Here is a 15000-nt window from a genome sequence, read left to right on the forward strand (position 1 = left end):
ATGCGGGGTTAGGGACCTGAGGAGCCTCCCATTCGCCGTCCATGTCCTCGTCCCTGACAGACAGGAAGCACAGACACACCGATGAGTTGCTGCTCTACCGCTGCCTCCAGCAGTCAGTTTGTGTTATTGTGTGACTTTGGTGTTTTAAAGGGTTAGGAACTAACTACTCTCGCATTGCCAGATCTATCTCCACAGCACTGCGGAGCATACACGCCTGCATAGAAGAAAAAAATACTCTGGGTTTTTTGCATTTCTTTAAACCAATCATAATGGTCTTGGGTGGCGTTAAGCTCCGGACGCAGCGACAGTGGCTCTGCTAAATAGTCTCAGGATGGAACATTTGCACCCAAGAAAACGCCACATACAATATTAAATATACAGTCACGTGAGCTATTTAAATTAGCTGATACATGGTTAAACCTCATTGGCTCTTACCAGTGTATCTCCGTGTGTGCTTCGTCCACAGCAATCCCACCAATCAGTCCCAAAACCTCCCAGTTAGAGAGGAAATGCCCTAAACATATTCTTTGTAAATCTTTACAATCATTCCCCGAAATAACCAAGCAGGCCTGCCATGTTGTAATATCCAAATGTTCTTCAGAACTTGACATTTTCAGTGTGTAGCTTTAGTTTGCTAGCTCTGAGGTTGTATCGATGCGACCGGAGTTTAGCGTAAACACAATGAAAGCGAAAGGTGAAGGACATCGGGTGTAACTTCAGGCGTAACTTCCAATCCAGACTAGAAACTAACGGACGGGAAAACGAGGAAACCTTCAGCATGTTGACTCACCAGTCTTCAGGTTTGACAGCGTCGGGGTCTCCGATGTACTCCGGCTCGTCGTCCAGCCAGCCGTCTGGTTTCACCGCGTCTTCATCTGGAATCTGAGCAGGAGCGTCTTCATCCCTGCAGACAAACACACATGTATATATAATTTTTGCGTCTGTAAACAGCGCTTATATACTCACAACTCTAAATATTCAATTACAGAAATAGGACTTTGTCATGCTGAATGATTATCTTGCCTGTTTTGCACTGCATTTGCACTTTTCCAGTACTGTGATCTTTTAAGAAAAAGAGAGAGTACGGCTTGAGTAAGCGTATGAATGTATACTAGTATTCACTAGAAGCACCTGTCCCATTATGTGTATGTGATGGTATGGCGTGTGCATATGAATGTATACTTCTAGGCACCAGAAGGAGTAGCACTTAAATTTCGTTGTGACAATGTTTTACAATGACAAATAAATGATTCTGATTCTTAAGTATTTTGTGGGTTTTCTAAACCACGACCACTGAAGGCTTGACTGCTGCGTTCGTTCAAAGAATTTACGGTTTAGGAGACCAAAATGTATACAAGAAGTAGAAGGGTTGGATGATTTGTTGTGTGGGTTTTATTTTGCCAAGTTATTTGTCTGCCTCGGACGAACGAGGCGCTGTTCGGATAGTGAGACAACGGGGGGAGATGGTGTATTTTTTACTCTGTGAATTAAGGATTTATTTCAACCAAACCATAGTCAGAAAGGAGCCAGTTGAGGTGGTTGGGGCATCTGGTAAGGATGCCCCCTGGGCGCCTCCCTAAGGTGGAGGCACGGCCAGCTGGGAAGAGGTCTAGGGGAAGACCCGGCCAGCTGGGAGGAGGTCTAGGGGAAGACCCAGGACTAGGTGGAGGCACGGCCAGCTGGGAGGAGGACTAGGGGAAGACCCAGGACTAGGTGGAGGGACGGCCAGCTGGGAGGAGGTCTAGGGGACCCGGCCAGCTGGGAGGAGGTCTAGGGGAAGACCCAGGACTAGGTGGAGGGACGGCCAGCTGGGAGGAGGTCTAGGGGAAGACCCAGGACTAGGTGGAGGGACGGCCAGCTGGGAGGAGGTCTAGGGGAAGACCCGGCCAGCTGGGAGGAGGACTAGGGGAAGACCCAGGACTAGGTGGAGGCACGGCCAGCTGGGAGGAGGACTAGGGGAAGACCCGGCCAGCTGGGAGGAGGACTAGGGGAAGACCCAGGACTAGGTGGAGGGACGGCCAGCTGGGAGGAGGACTAGGGGAAGACCCAGGACTAGGTGGAGGCACGGCCAGCTGGGAGGAGGACTAGGGGAAGACCCAGGACTAGGTGGAGGGACGGCCAGCTGGGAGGAGGACTAGGGGAAGACCCAGGACTAGGTGGAGGCACGGCCAGCTGGGAGGAGGACTAGGGGAAGACCCAGGACTAGGTGGAGGCACGGCCAGCTGGGAGGAGGACTAGGGGAAGACCCAGGACTAGGTGGAGGGATTATATCTCCACCCTGGCCTGGGAATGCCTCAGGATCCCCCAGTCAGAGCTGGTTAATGTTGCTAGAGAAAGGGAAGTTTGGGGTCCCCTGCTGGAGCTGCTGCCCTCGCATAAGCGGACAAAGATGGATGGATAGTCAGTGATTGTTGAAAGTTTTGGTGAGTTTAATTTGTGTTTGAATGACGTTAATCTCTTCTAATAAGAGAGGAACTTGGATGTACATGTATTGTTCTATTTTTCTGTTTAATAAGGAAAATATGTGTAAGAATATTTCCTTTCTTGACAGTTTGTGAGTATATTTCAAGAGCTAAAGAAGATAAGAGAGCTTGTGGAGCGATGACGGTTGCGTTGTTAGTTACGTGTACTGACCAGTCTTCGGGCTTGGAGGCGGCGGGGTCCTGGATCTTGGGCCTCTCGTCCCAGTCGTCCGGCTTCTGGTCGTCGGGGTCCTCGATCTCAGCGGGGGGGTTCACCGGTGGAGTCATGTCCGTCAGCAGGCTGCCACTGTTCACCACCGTCTGATCCACCAACACCTCGAAGGTGTTGTCAGGGTTCAACACTGGAGGGGGAGAAATACAGACCAGTCACACATTTATCTGTGTGTCTTACAGACTACAGACCTACTTAGAACAGAATGAATGAGAGAGAGAGAGAGAGAGAGAGAGAGAGAGAGAGAGACACACAGAGAGAGAGAGAGAGAGAGACACAGAGAGAGAGAGAGAGAGAGAGAGAGAGACAGAGAGAGACAGAGAGAGAGAGAGACAGAGAGACACACAGAGAGAGAGAGAGAGAGACAGAGAGAGAGAGAGAGAGAGACACAGAGAGAGAGAGAGAGACAGAGAGAGACAGAGAGAGACAGAGAGAGAGAGAGAGAGAGAGAGAGAGAGAGAGAGAGACACAGAGAGAGAGAGAGAGAGAGACACAGAGAGAGAGAGAGAGAGAGAGAGGAGAGAGACGAGAGAGAGAGAGACACAGAGAGAGAGAGAGAGAGAGAGAGAGAGAGAGAGAGAGAGGAGAGAGAGACAGAGAGAGAGAGAGAGAGAGAGAGAGCAATACAGTCATGCTAATAAAGCCTCTTTGATTTGCGCAAGAGAGAGAGCGACTGTGTGTCCGTGTGTGTGTGTGTGTGTGTGTGTGTGTGTGTGTGTGTGTGTGTGTGTGTGTGTGTGTCTCTTACCCAGTGTGTACAGGTGGGTCTTCTTGTCCGTGTAGTACGTCCTCAGGTCGGCGTCTGGTTTCTTGGCGTGCTTCTCTTCGTACTCTCCTGTTTTGGGGTTTTTGTGTCTGAAGATGAAGTGAAGTTTGTAATCCTCTCCGCACTTGTCGGGTCCGAACATGATGGTGTACGGAGTTTTATCCTTAAACTGGTCCTGCGGACACACAGGAGGCACTAACTTTAGTTTCTGGGAGAGATTCAAGTCTCTTTATTCCTTTAATACAACTCAAATATCAAAGTCATGTCAACTGTAAATACAAAGATGTGTCTTATTACGAAAGGTAAGAATGGAAAAGATATCTCTCGCCTTGGTCAAGGTTGAAAGGATAGAATAATGAAGTCTATTAAGTACATTTTATAATCCTTAACGCTTTAGTGCAGGGATCTTCAACAGGGGGTCCTCAGAGTCAATGCAGGGGGGCCTCCATCTAATCCATCTAATATAATATTAGCAAATGTAAATCCCCACTGATGATAGGCTTACTGGCCTATAGGTAAGGTAGCCATCCACAGATACAGTTCATCCTAAAGACTCACTGTGCCACATATGTGTTTAACATTAAAACATGATTTATTAAATCATGCAAACAATTTTTCAGTCCCTCCAGAAAAACATGATTATGCGATCTCATAATTCAATGCATAATCAGCCAAAGTCTGCATATTTATTTTTTTCAAATACGCCGCACTTTCGCTGCATAAATTGCAGATTTCCGCACAAAATATGCGGGGCTTGCATGATTTCATAATCCCCGCATTTTCGTTGCAAAAAAGTCACACATATCTTAGCAGAAAGTTGAAAAATGTTGCGTTTACTTCACACAAGAGCAGCCGTTTTCCCCTGTTGCCATGGGAACGTTATGAAGTGACGTAATTACACGACGTGAACATCATCGAAAAGCTGCAAACCCCGCGATGAAGCCACAGTTTTTGCTGTTCCCGCAATTTCATCACATAAAATTGCATAAATATCCCACATATTCCATCGCATTTTTTAAGAAAACGTGCCGCATCATCAAGGATTTTAGCCCAAAACAATCACAAAAAAACTCCGCATTTTTCTGGAAGGACTGATTATTAGGATATTTTACTAGCTTAGTATTACATGGAAAAAAAGGTATGTAAAGGCTTTAGGCCGCCCTACACGTTACTGTAGGCCCAGTTTAATACGCAACTTAAATTATATACAGTATATGTAGTAGGGGGTCCCTGATCCATCTCTCTCAGTTAAGGGGTCCTTGGCTTAAAAAAACATTGAAGACCCCTGGTTTAGTGCGCAACTTTTTGATATTAATGAACAACCGTTACATTCAAGCCGTTGCCAAATGAGTTGCTACAAAGCTAATTAAGACTATCAGCTCCACACAACTCTCTCTGGATTTCTCAGTATGGCTATGTTCAGAAGATTGTGGCGTCCGGTGACTTTCCCACGCAAGTGAAGATAATTTTAATTCTCCGTGTCCTCCGTGGCTACTAGCAACTGCGTGGAGGAGGGGTGGGGGTGAAGGGTTATTTCATTTGGATGCAAAAATGTTTTGATGTTATTACTTACAACAACTTGATTGGTTGATGTCTTGAAAAATCAACCTGTTCTGAGAAAAATAACGCTGCTGTGTAATATTTGCTATCTGTGTGAAAGTACTCAACAATAACAACTGGTGTGTAAAGACTTCTGTCTGTCTGTGTTCCCAACTGTGTCTGCAGGAGTGCATTTATACTGAAAATCACAGTTTTGCAGACTAAATATGTGAAGTTTTGAATTTGCTGTTGATGAACACCGTCATCCCATAATATAATTAGTGCAGTATAAAATCTGAGGAGCTGAAAAAAAAAAAATCATTTTCATGTAAAGTTTTTGTTTATGAAACTGACAATAATATTCCAAAACTGCAACTTTATTAACGTTTGTTGTCTAGCATCTGTGTCTCAGAGTACAGGTGAAGTTTGGGTAACTAGCAGCCTGTACAGGTGTGTGTGTGTGTGTGTGTGTGTGTGTGTGTGTGTGTGTGTGTGTAACGAGTCAAACTGACCAGGTCGAGGTCTGGAGTCTGAGTCAGCAGCTTCACGTAGGCGCCGCCGCAGTCGATGCCCGACTGGAAGTTCACCTCGTACCTGAGAAGAAACCGACATAAAGAGACATGAGGACGATGAAGAGGTAGACAGGAGGGACAGAGGGAGAGAGAGAGAGAGGGAATGAGAGAGAGAGAGAGAGAGAGAGAGAGAGAGAGAGAGAGAGAGGGAACGAGAGAGAGAGAGAGAGAGAGAGAGAGAGAGAGAGAGAGAGAGAGAACGAGAGAGAGAGAGAGGGAACCAGAGAGAGAGAGAGAGAGAGAGAGAGAGAACGAGAGAGAGAGGGGACGAGAGAGAGAGAGAGAGGGAACGAGAGAGAGAGGGAACAAGAGAGAGAGAGGGGACGAGAGAGAGAGCGAGCGAGAGAGAGAGAGAGCGAGCGAGAGAGAGAGGGAACGAGAGAGAGAGAGAGAGGGAACGAGAGAGAGAGAGAGAGACAGAGAGAGACAGAGAGAGAGAGAGACAGAGACAGAGAGAGACAGAGACAGAGAGAGACAGAGACAGAGACAGAGAGAGAGAGACAGAGAGAGAGAGAGAGAGAGGGAACGAGAGAGAGGGAACGAGAGAGAGAGAGAGAGACACAGAGAGAGACAGAGACAGAGAGAGACAGAGACAGAGACAGAGAGAGACAGAGACAGAGAGAGACAGAGAGAGAGAGAGAGAGACAGAGAGAGAGAGAGAGACAGCGAGAGAGAGACAGAGAGAGAGAGAGAGAGAGAGAGAGAGAGAGAGAGAGAGAGAGAGACAGAGAGAGAGAGAGAGAGAGTCCTCTTCTTACTGGACGATGAGCGGCTTGGCGTCGAAGGTGAAAGGTCGCAGCAGCTGGGCTGAGATGGCGTGATGTTTGGCTCGAGTCTTCAGAACCAGACCTTTATCGCCGGGCAGCTTGCTGTCCTTCATCTCCTCCACCGCCCATTTACCTGTTAATTACATCATCATCATCATCATCATCATCATGTAAACAACGCAGTCACTTTTCGTGTAAAAATTAAATTGTAGTTTCTTTTTTTCTGCGTGCAAACCAAAAAAAGCCCCTATAAAAAAAAAAAAGGTATGTAGTTCTCAGTTCCTCTCAGGAAGTCCCAAGAACAATTCGGTCCGGAAAAAAAAAAAAATCGCCCATAAAGACAGCGTGGATCTGTACCTACCGTCATACTTTGCGATGTCTTCATCGGTGTCGTCCTTCTTGGCGTTGGACATCACCCAGCTGAAACCAACACACGGGAAAAGTTAAGTTATCAAAACGCCGCACCAGAAGAGAACCAGCAAGTCTCACATCTCAGGGTTTCCCGCAGCACTTTGCAGTTAAGGCGGCCGCCTTAACTAAGTCTTCGCCGTGTTACACTGTCCTGTTTGAGTGGCTGTAATGTACGGTCGCATCAACACAGTCTGTAGGAAACAAGGTAACGGCGAGTTGTAAAGATATGTCAGCTCGATACATTTTGGCCCGCCTAGTTTTGGTCCCTTTTTCAACGTTTTGTCGCCTTTTTCTGAAGTTTTTCTCACTTTTGCGAACGCCTTTTTTTCCCCCCAACCTTTGACAATTTTTCAGACTTTTTTTTCGGCGGTTATTTCAACGTTTTTTTGGGCGCATTTTACAACGTTTTTTGGGGTACTTCATCCGTTTTTTTTTTTCTATGCTTTTGCAACCTTTTTTTGGTGATTTTTTTTCTATGATGGCTAAGGAATTTTTTAAGATTATTTTTTCAGCCCCAGCTGACATGTGCGGTCAGCTGGGGGGGGCACGCCCTGCAGAGACGGGGTGATGGACTTACCGGAGCGTTGGCATACGGTGGGCAGAGAACATTTCTATATGTTTCTCTGTCCTGTTCTTCACATCAGTGAGGCTTTCTTCTCTTGTTTCAACGAAGTGAATACATGAGGAAGTGACTGGAACTATCACCTCCTCTCACGGTGGATTCTCAACGTCCCGGCTGCTGCTGCCCGGTCTTTGAGACACAGCCGTTGTCGGTTTGTTTTAATCACTACACGCGGTTCACAACACACGGTTAGTTAGCGTAGTTACACCCAGTGAAATGACATGTCCTGTTTTTATTTCAGCATACTATCTGCTGGAGTGAGTGAAGCTGTGGGCTGAGCTCTGTTATCTCAGAGCTGTTGGTTTTGGAGAGCGTGACGGAGGAAATGGGACCAATGCGAGTAAAACTGTTATTTTAAATAGTTTAATGAGCTTAACATTGCAATTGTTATTTTAAAAAGCTGGTTATTTGTTAGTTATACATTATTATTTAAATTTAATATTAAGTGTAGTACCGTATACCCCCCCTCCAAAACACTCAATGTTGTTTTGTAACTAGAGATGCACCGATAGAGCGGCCGGTGACCAGAATTGGCCGGTTTTCACGTGCTCGGCCATGACCGGCGACCGGCAGGTCAGTCTGACATATGGTGATTTCATGACGGCCAACACTACAATTAACTGACAACATAAGTTATACCAGTTACAGTTCTCAAGGACGCACGCACACACGGACGCCACAGCACGGACGCCACAGCACGCTCTCTTTCTCTCAACTTCTCCGCCGTGTCGTGCGTACCCGCTCGCGGTGTGAAGCGTGTCGGCGCTATTCTCCACATGTAGGAACCTGGTGAATTAACCTGCAACATGTCAGCTGTTTGGGAATTCTTCAGCGTGTGTGCAGAAGATAACAAGTTTACAATATGCAACACCTGCAAGGAGAAAGTAGGGCGTGGAGGGACGACACCAAAAACCTAAATCACATTTCTTTAGTTGATATTGGATGTGAAAAGAAGGAAATGGTTCTAACATTGCTCTTTAGATGTGTGTGAATGTCCCACACCAGGAGTAATTTATATAGTTCTATTTTATAGTGATCCATTATCTGTTCAACACATGTTCTATTAAAGAAAAGATAGAAAATAAATATTTGTGTGTGCCGTAAAGTGGTTAGAAAAAATGAAATCGGTATCAGCTGGTCTAACTCAAAGAAAATCAGAAATCGGCCTAAAAAGTTGTAATCGGTGCATCTCTAGTTGTAACGTGTGCTCACCCGTCTAGGGTCCCCCGGTCAAAAGACTCAGCGATGAAATGTTCCCCCATCGGCTCTGGAGCCTTGTAGATCACCTAGAAGAAGAGAAAGTATTCATGGTAAGATAGATAGATAGATAGATAGATAGATAGATAGATAGATAGATAGGTAGATAGGTAGATAGGTAGATAGCCCTTCATCGTCCGTAGACACGGACATTTGTCCTGCAATACAAGCTCCAACAATCACAACACAACCTAAAGTCAAAAAGCTAAAAACATAAACAGATAATTAATATGAGGGGGGGGGGGCTTTCTTCCGAGTCGACTATACCAACAGCTCCACCAAACACGTCACCGCGGTGGGTCCGTTCTAATTGGACAACGTTCAACTTGACAGTTCTGTCAGCTCATCGTCCTGATAACATCTGGAAACATTAAAACGTTGAGTGAGTCAGTGCAATATTTCATTCTATACTTTGGGTTTTGGTTTCCCTGTGAAGAATTTCTTGTAAAAGGTTGTTGTTGTTGGGACAGACCTGCCCCCACTGCTGAAAAAATCCTAAAAGGAAAAACTGAACTCCATTTATTACATTAAGTTTTCGGTTAGATGGACTGAACTCTGTGTGTGTGTGTGTGTGTGTGTGTGTGTGTGTGTGTGTGTGTGTGTGTGTGTGTGTGTGTGTGTGTGTGTGTGTGTGTGTGTGTGTGTATATATATATATATATATATATATATATATATATATATATATATATATATATATATATATATATTTGTGTGCGTGTGTATATATGTGCGTGTGTGTATATATGTGCGTGTGTATATATGTGCGTGTGTGCGTATGTGTGTATATATGTGTGTGTGTGTGTGTGTGTGTGTGTGTGTGTGTGTGTGTGTATGTGCGTGTGTTGGTATCGATGTTGATAATGACCTTCTGTTCTTGTTTATATGTTGATCTTGTCATGTTTTCAATTTTTACATCTATAGTAAATTGTACTTGTATTGGGTTAAACCTGTATGTACTATTATAATCCTTTTGTCTTTTTAGGTGTGACGTTGTACGATCTGTCCAGGGACAGCAGATGTAAAATAGCCTTTAGGCTAATTCTGGCACATTTTACATTTTCATATGTATTATTAGTGGGCATTGTCCCTGTTAAATAAACCTGAAATAAATAAATAAATGTAGTTAAGGGTCCCGGTCTAAAATACGTTGAAGACCCCTGATCTACTCTGTTAATCCGGAGCATTTCTATCTTTATAGGATCATTCTCTACTCACAGTGAGAATATTTCAGGCGTGTTTACGTTTTGGTTTCACTTCCAGCTGAAGGATTTAAACTGATCAAACTGGAGTTAACTGGTATTAACAAGGGACTTCAGTTTTCTGCTGTTTACTTTCTTTAACTTCCATTTATCAAAATGTTGAATGAATCATTTGCTATTATTATTATTATTTATTATATTAGTATTAATATAAATTATTATTATTATATATTATATTAGTATTAATATAAATTATTATTATTATTATTATTATTATTATTATTATTATTATTATAAATTATTATTATCATCATCATTATTATGATTATTATTATTATGATTATTATGATTATTATGATTATTATTATATTAGTATTAATATAAATTATCATCATCATTATTATTATTGCTTTAATTTAGAACTTCTTTAGATAATTGTGTTATCCTCTCAAGTTTGAGGAAGCAAAGTCAAAGACATTGTCACGCTAGACTGAATGATTCTATTTTTAAAAGGTTATTTGTTGTGGGCTCGAAGGCTGTCGTGTTTACGGTTTCCAGGTCAGTGGATCAGCAGGTCAGTTCTCTGCTCCGTTATCAAACCGGCTTCCTGAGTTAGCTCGTCAATGAGTAGCAGACACTTCCTGGGAAAACGCTCATAGATAACGTCACTTCAGTTTTATTTATACAGCCTCAAATCGCCGATTGAAATAAAATACATAAAATTCATCCAATGAAAAAGCAGTTAAAGTGCTCATATTCTGCTCATTTTCTGGTTCATAATTGTAATTTGAGGTTGTACCAGAATAGGTTTACATGGTTTAATTTTCAAAAAAAAAAAAAAAAACACCACATTTTTGTTGTACTGCACATTGCTGCAGCTCCTCTTTTCACCCTGTGTTCAGGTCTCTGTTTTAGCTACAGAGTGAGACCTCTCACTGCTGGAACATCTTTGTTGGCAGTCGCACATGCTCAGTAGCTAGGTAAGATCACATGCTCAGTAGCTAGGTAAGGACTACATGAGCTAGCTAGCTGTTTCTCCAACTTCAGTAGTACAAGGCAGGATTAGCCGGGAGACTTCTTCTAAACGAGGGCGCACTTCCAACTTTGTGGAATACCTGCAGAACAGGGACATGGAAGTAGTTCTATACAATTTATTTTGTAGATTAGGGTGAATGTGTGTGTGTGTTGTAGCAGTGTTTGGCCGTTGAGAACGAGCTAGCATGCTAACGGTTAGCCCCCTCGTCTCGGCTAGTGACGTAGAAAGCCGTGCAGATTTTGACCAGCTCACCCAGAGACTGAAGGCAGGACACATTCAGAAACCGTATCTCACTCTAAACCGCATGGATGGATTTTTTTTTTTTCCAAGTGTGTATGCGTATGGAAGCACCAGAGACACAAAGTAACTCCCCAAATCCCAGAAAAAGTGATTTTTTTCATGATATGGGCACTTTAATACTGGGAACCTTTGCACATTAGTGTACAAAGCCGTTCAGCTCTTAAACTATGGACCGGTGGCGGGGGAAACTCCGGCCAATTATGCAACGTGAACATCATCGGAAAGCTGCAAACCCCCGATGAAGCCATGATGAAACCACAGTTTTTGCAAGTTCCTGCAATTTCATCACATAAAATTGCATAAATATCGGTGGGCCACCAGGCATGCAATACTTTAGAGGAAACCCTGAACTGATGGGGATCCTAAATAAAATTTAAAATAATACCTTGGGCGTAGGAGGAGTTTTCGGCGCAGGTGGAGCGTCCTCCTGCATGTCCCCGTCTCCCTCCAGCTCCTCCTCGTCGCCGGCCAGACCCAGATCCATCTCGTCCTCCACGTCTACGTCGTCGCCCAGACCGTCCTCAATCGGGTCTTCGGCCCTAGAGACGAGGCTGAGGCAGAGGAGGCCCGCGGCCAGAAGAACGAACAACCCGACCTTCTGATTCATAGTCTGCAGAGAGGAACAGACGGTGTGAGTAAGTACGTAACGGTTTTTTAAAATAGCACTTATCACAGACATCTATTAATCATTTATTGAAGTTAAAAGTGCAACAGTTAAACAATTCAACAGTGAAAGCATCTTGAACTGTGACATTTCCCTTCATACTTTCCCCATTTGAACTATTTAATTGCACTTCAGAACAAAAAAGACAAAAACAAGAGTTCACTGGCAAAGCGTAATGTGCAAAATATTTTCTCGATTACATAGTTTTTGTGGTCGTAAAACCTTGATTAATTGCACAGCCCTACTTCACAGTACGGTGAATTAGTTTAAGTAATGAGTAACCTGCAGTCTCCGCAGTGTTAATGTTCAGAGTAAATTGACCGTGCTCTCTCTCCGTGTGTCTCGTGTGTGTGTGTGTGTGTGTGTGTCTTTGTCTCCCTTCCTGTGTGTGTGTGTGTGTCTTTGTCTCCCTTCCTCTGTGTGTGTGTGTCCCCCTCCCTCTGTGTGTCTCCCTCCCTCTGTGTGTGTGTGTCCCCCTCCCTCTGTGTGTGTGTGTGTGTGTGTCCCTCTGTGTGTTGCGGGGTGCTGCAGTAATCCCACGGGGAGTAATCTCATTAAGGTTGCGTGTCCTTTGGGTGCTGGTTGGTCGCTGTGGCGATGGATGGTTGCCAGGTTAACAACCTTTCATGTGTGCGTGTTTTATGTTTGAGGGAAACAAAAGGAAGTTGTGAAGAAGAAGCTATGTATAGAAATCTCTGTGGAGAGTTCACAGAGCTTCCCAATGCAGCAGGGAACGTCAACAGTTGTATAGTTGTTGTATGTAGCCTACTGATGCTCTTTACTTATATTTATCTATCATTCGTTCATCTCTAGAGTCTTGCAAAATACTAGAGCTGCAAAGATAAGTCCATTAGTTGTCAACTATTAAATTAAATCCCCAACTATTTAATCATTAAATTGGTCATTTTTTATAATAAAACTTGTGATTGCTGCTTGTTAAATGTCAATGTTTTCTAGTTGAAAAAAAGGTAGTGAAACTAAATCCTCCCTTCCTTGGCTGCATTTCTTTCCTTCCCTATGTCAGTCCCTCCAGAAAAACGTGGTTATGCGATCTCATAATTCAACGCATAATCAGCCAAAGTCTGCATATTTATGCGGGCGCCACATTTTTTCAAATACACCGCACTTTGGCCGCATAAATTGCTGATTTCCACGCAAAATATGCGGGGCTTGCATGATTTCATAATCCCCGCATTTTCGTTGCAAAAAAGTCACATATATCTTAGCAGAAAGTTGAAAAATGTTGCGTTTACTTCACACAAGAGCAGCTATTTTCCCCTGTTGCCATGGGAACATTATGAAGTGACGTAATAACGCGACGTGAACATCATCGAAAAGCTGCAAACCCCGCGATGAAGCCATGATGGAACCACAGTTTTTGCAAGTTCCCGCAATTTCATCACATAAAATTGCATAAATATCCCGCATATTCCATCACATTTTTTAAGAAAACGTGACGCATAATCAAGGATTTTAGCCCAAAACAATCACAAAAAAACTCATTGCATTTTTTCTGGAAGGACTGATACTATGTGCTTCCTTTCTCCCATCTTCCTTCCTTCCCCTTTTCCTGTCCTTCCTTATTCTCTTTACTTTCCTTCCATTATTCCTCCCTTCTCTTTCCATCCTTGCCTCCTTTCTTTAATTCTTCCCTTACATACTTACTTAAAAACGTACATGTAGAGCTGCGAAGATGCATCATTTAGTCGTCAACTATTAAATTAATCACCAACTATTTTGATAATCGATTATTTAGTGGCGTGTTATCTGGACAAACTGTCTATGCTGTATACAGCGGACGGGTTGGGTTTAGGTAAAGAAGAACGGGACGGTTGGGTTTAGGTAAAGAAGAACAGGACGGTTGGGTTTAGGTAAAGAAGAACGGGACAGTTGGGTTTAGGTAAAGAAGAACGGGACGGTTGGGTTTAGGTAAAGAAGAACAGGACGGTTGGGTTTAGGTAAAGAAGAACAGGACGGTTGGGTTTAGGTAAAGAAGAACGGGACAGTTGGGTTTAGGTAAAGAAGAACGGGACGGTTGGGTTTAGGTAAAGAAGAACGGGACGGTTGGGTTTAGGTAAAGAAGAACGGGACGGTTGGGTTTAGGTAAAGAAGAACGGGACGGTTGGGTTTAGGTAAAGAAGAACGGGACAGTTGGGTTTAGGTAAAGAAGAACAGGACGGTTGGGTTTAGGTAAAGAAGAACGGGACGGTTGGGTTTAGGTAAAGAAGAACGGGAAAAGAATGTCGGAAAAACAAACTAGGCGCGCCAATATTTATTGAAAACCTAAATTGATATGCAGGCCGGTTCAAAGTTTGCGAGGGGCCGGATTTGGCCCACGGGCCTTGAGTTTGACACGTGTGCGGGCCTACAGGTTGTCTCTTTGGAACTACAGCTGCAGCTAAAAGTTACATAATGTTGCTTTAACACGTTTACATTTGGAAAAATTTTGCATTTATTGAAAATAAATCAACAGTGAAAACACCTTGAACTGTGCAATTTCCCTTTATACTTCTCCTGTTTGAACTTTTTGAATTCCCCTTCAGAACAGGAGAAGAAAATAAAAGTTTACTTGCAAAACTTAATCTGCAAAAATAATAGTTTTTCTCGATTGTTTTTGGGATTGTTAGCAGCAGCGCTCGATGAATGTTTTTCCATATTTGGTGCTGCGGAAACATTTGCGTCGTTCCTCAGAAAGCTCTGATTTTCCTCCCATCAAACCCAGTTAGAAGCCAGTTAGGTTATCAGACGGTGAATCAGAGGAAGGGCAGATGTCCTGCAGGCTAAACTGACTAATATCAGATTATCTGTAACTCCAGACCTCCTCCTCCTCCTCCTCCTCCGCTGGGCGGAGAACAGCAACTTCAGCTGGTTTCACTCAACCGATTAAGACAGATAGAGTCAAAGTCCTTTAACAGCTTGTTAGAGTAACAGGATGTAGGAAAAACCTGATTTTTACACACACTGGTTTGTGGCACTATCTTTGTGGGGACCCGTCACTGACATAATGCATTCCCTAGCCCCTTACCCTAACCATCACCACTAAATGCCTAACCTTAACCCTTACGGCCAGACGGCTTTAATGCTAAGCTAACAGCTAGTGCCGGTGGTCACTCATCACCACGCTGGCGAGCTGTTAGCCAAGTATGCTAATCCCGCTGCAGGTTAATCTGA

General features: G+C 43.8%; 1 protein-coding gene across 4 annotated transcripts in view; it reads right to left on the bottom strand.

The window, feature by feature from the left end:
* canx (calnexin) overlaps window positions 1–15000 on the bottom strand; it is a 31313-nt gene that overhangs the window by 11331 nt on the left and 4982 nt on the right. For all 4 annotated transcript variants that reach the window (XR_004898586.1, XR_004898588.1, XM_036006455.1 and 1 more), the window contains exons 2-10: window positions 11551–11775; window positions 8584–8657; window positions 6700–6758; window positions 6330–6471; window positions 5512–5593; window positions 3443–3635; window positions 2635–2824; window positions 791–904; window positions 1–53 (exon numbers count right to left, since the gene is read on the bottom strand). The exon at window positions 1–53 is cut by the window's left edge and continues 104 nt beyond it. Coding sequence is in view for 2 of the 4 variants with exons in the window: in XM_036006455.1 (XP_035862348.1) it covers window positions 1–53; window positions 791–904; window positions 2635–2824; window positions 3443–3635; window positions 5512–5593; window positions 6330–6471; window positions 6700–6758; window positions 8584–8657; window positions 11551–11772 (1129 nt within the window). In the remaining 2 variants the exon portion in view is untranslated. The remainder of the gene's footprint in view (window positions 54–790; window positions 905–2634; window positions 2825–3442; window positions 3636–5511; window positions 5594–6329; window positions 6472–6699; window positions 6759–8583; window positions 8658–11550; window positions 11776–15000) is intronic.

Source organism: Sander lucioperca, chromosome 1, assembly GCF_008315115.2.
Source record: "Sander lucioperca isolate FBNREF2018 chromosome 1, SLUC_FBN_1.2, whole genome shotgun sequence".
Lineage (NCBI taxonomy): Eukaryota > Metazoa > Chordata > Actinopteri > Perciformes > Percidae > Sander > Sander lucioperca.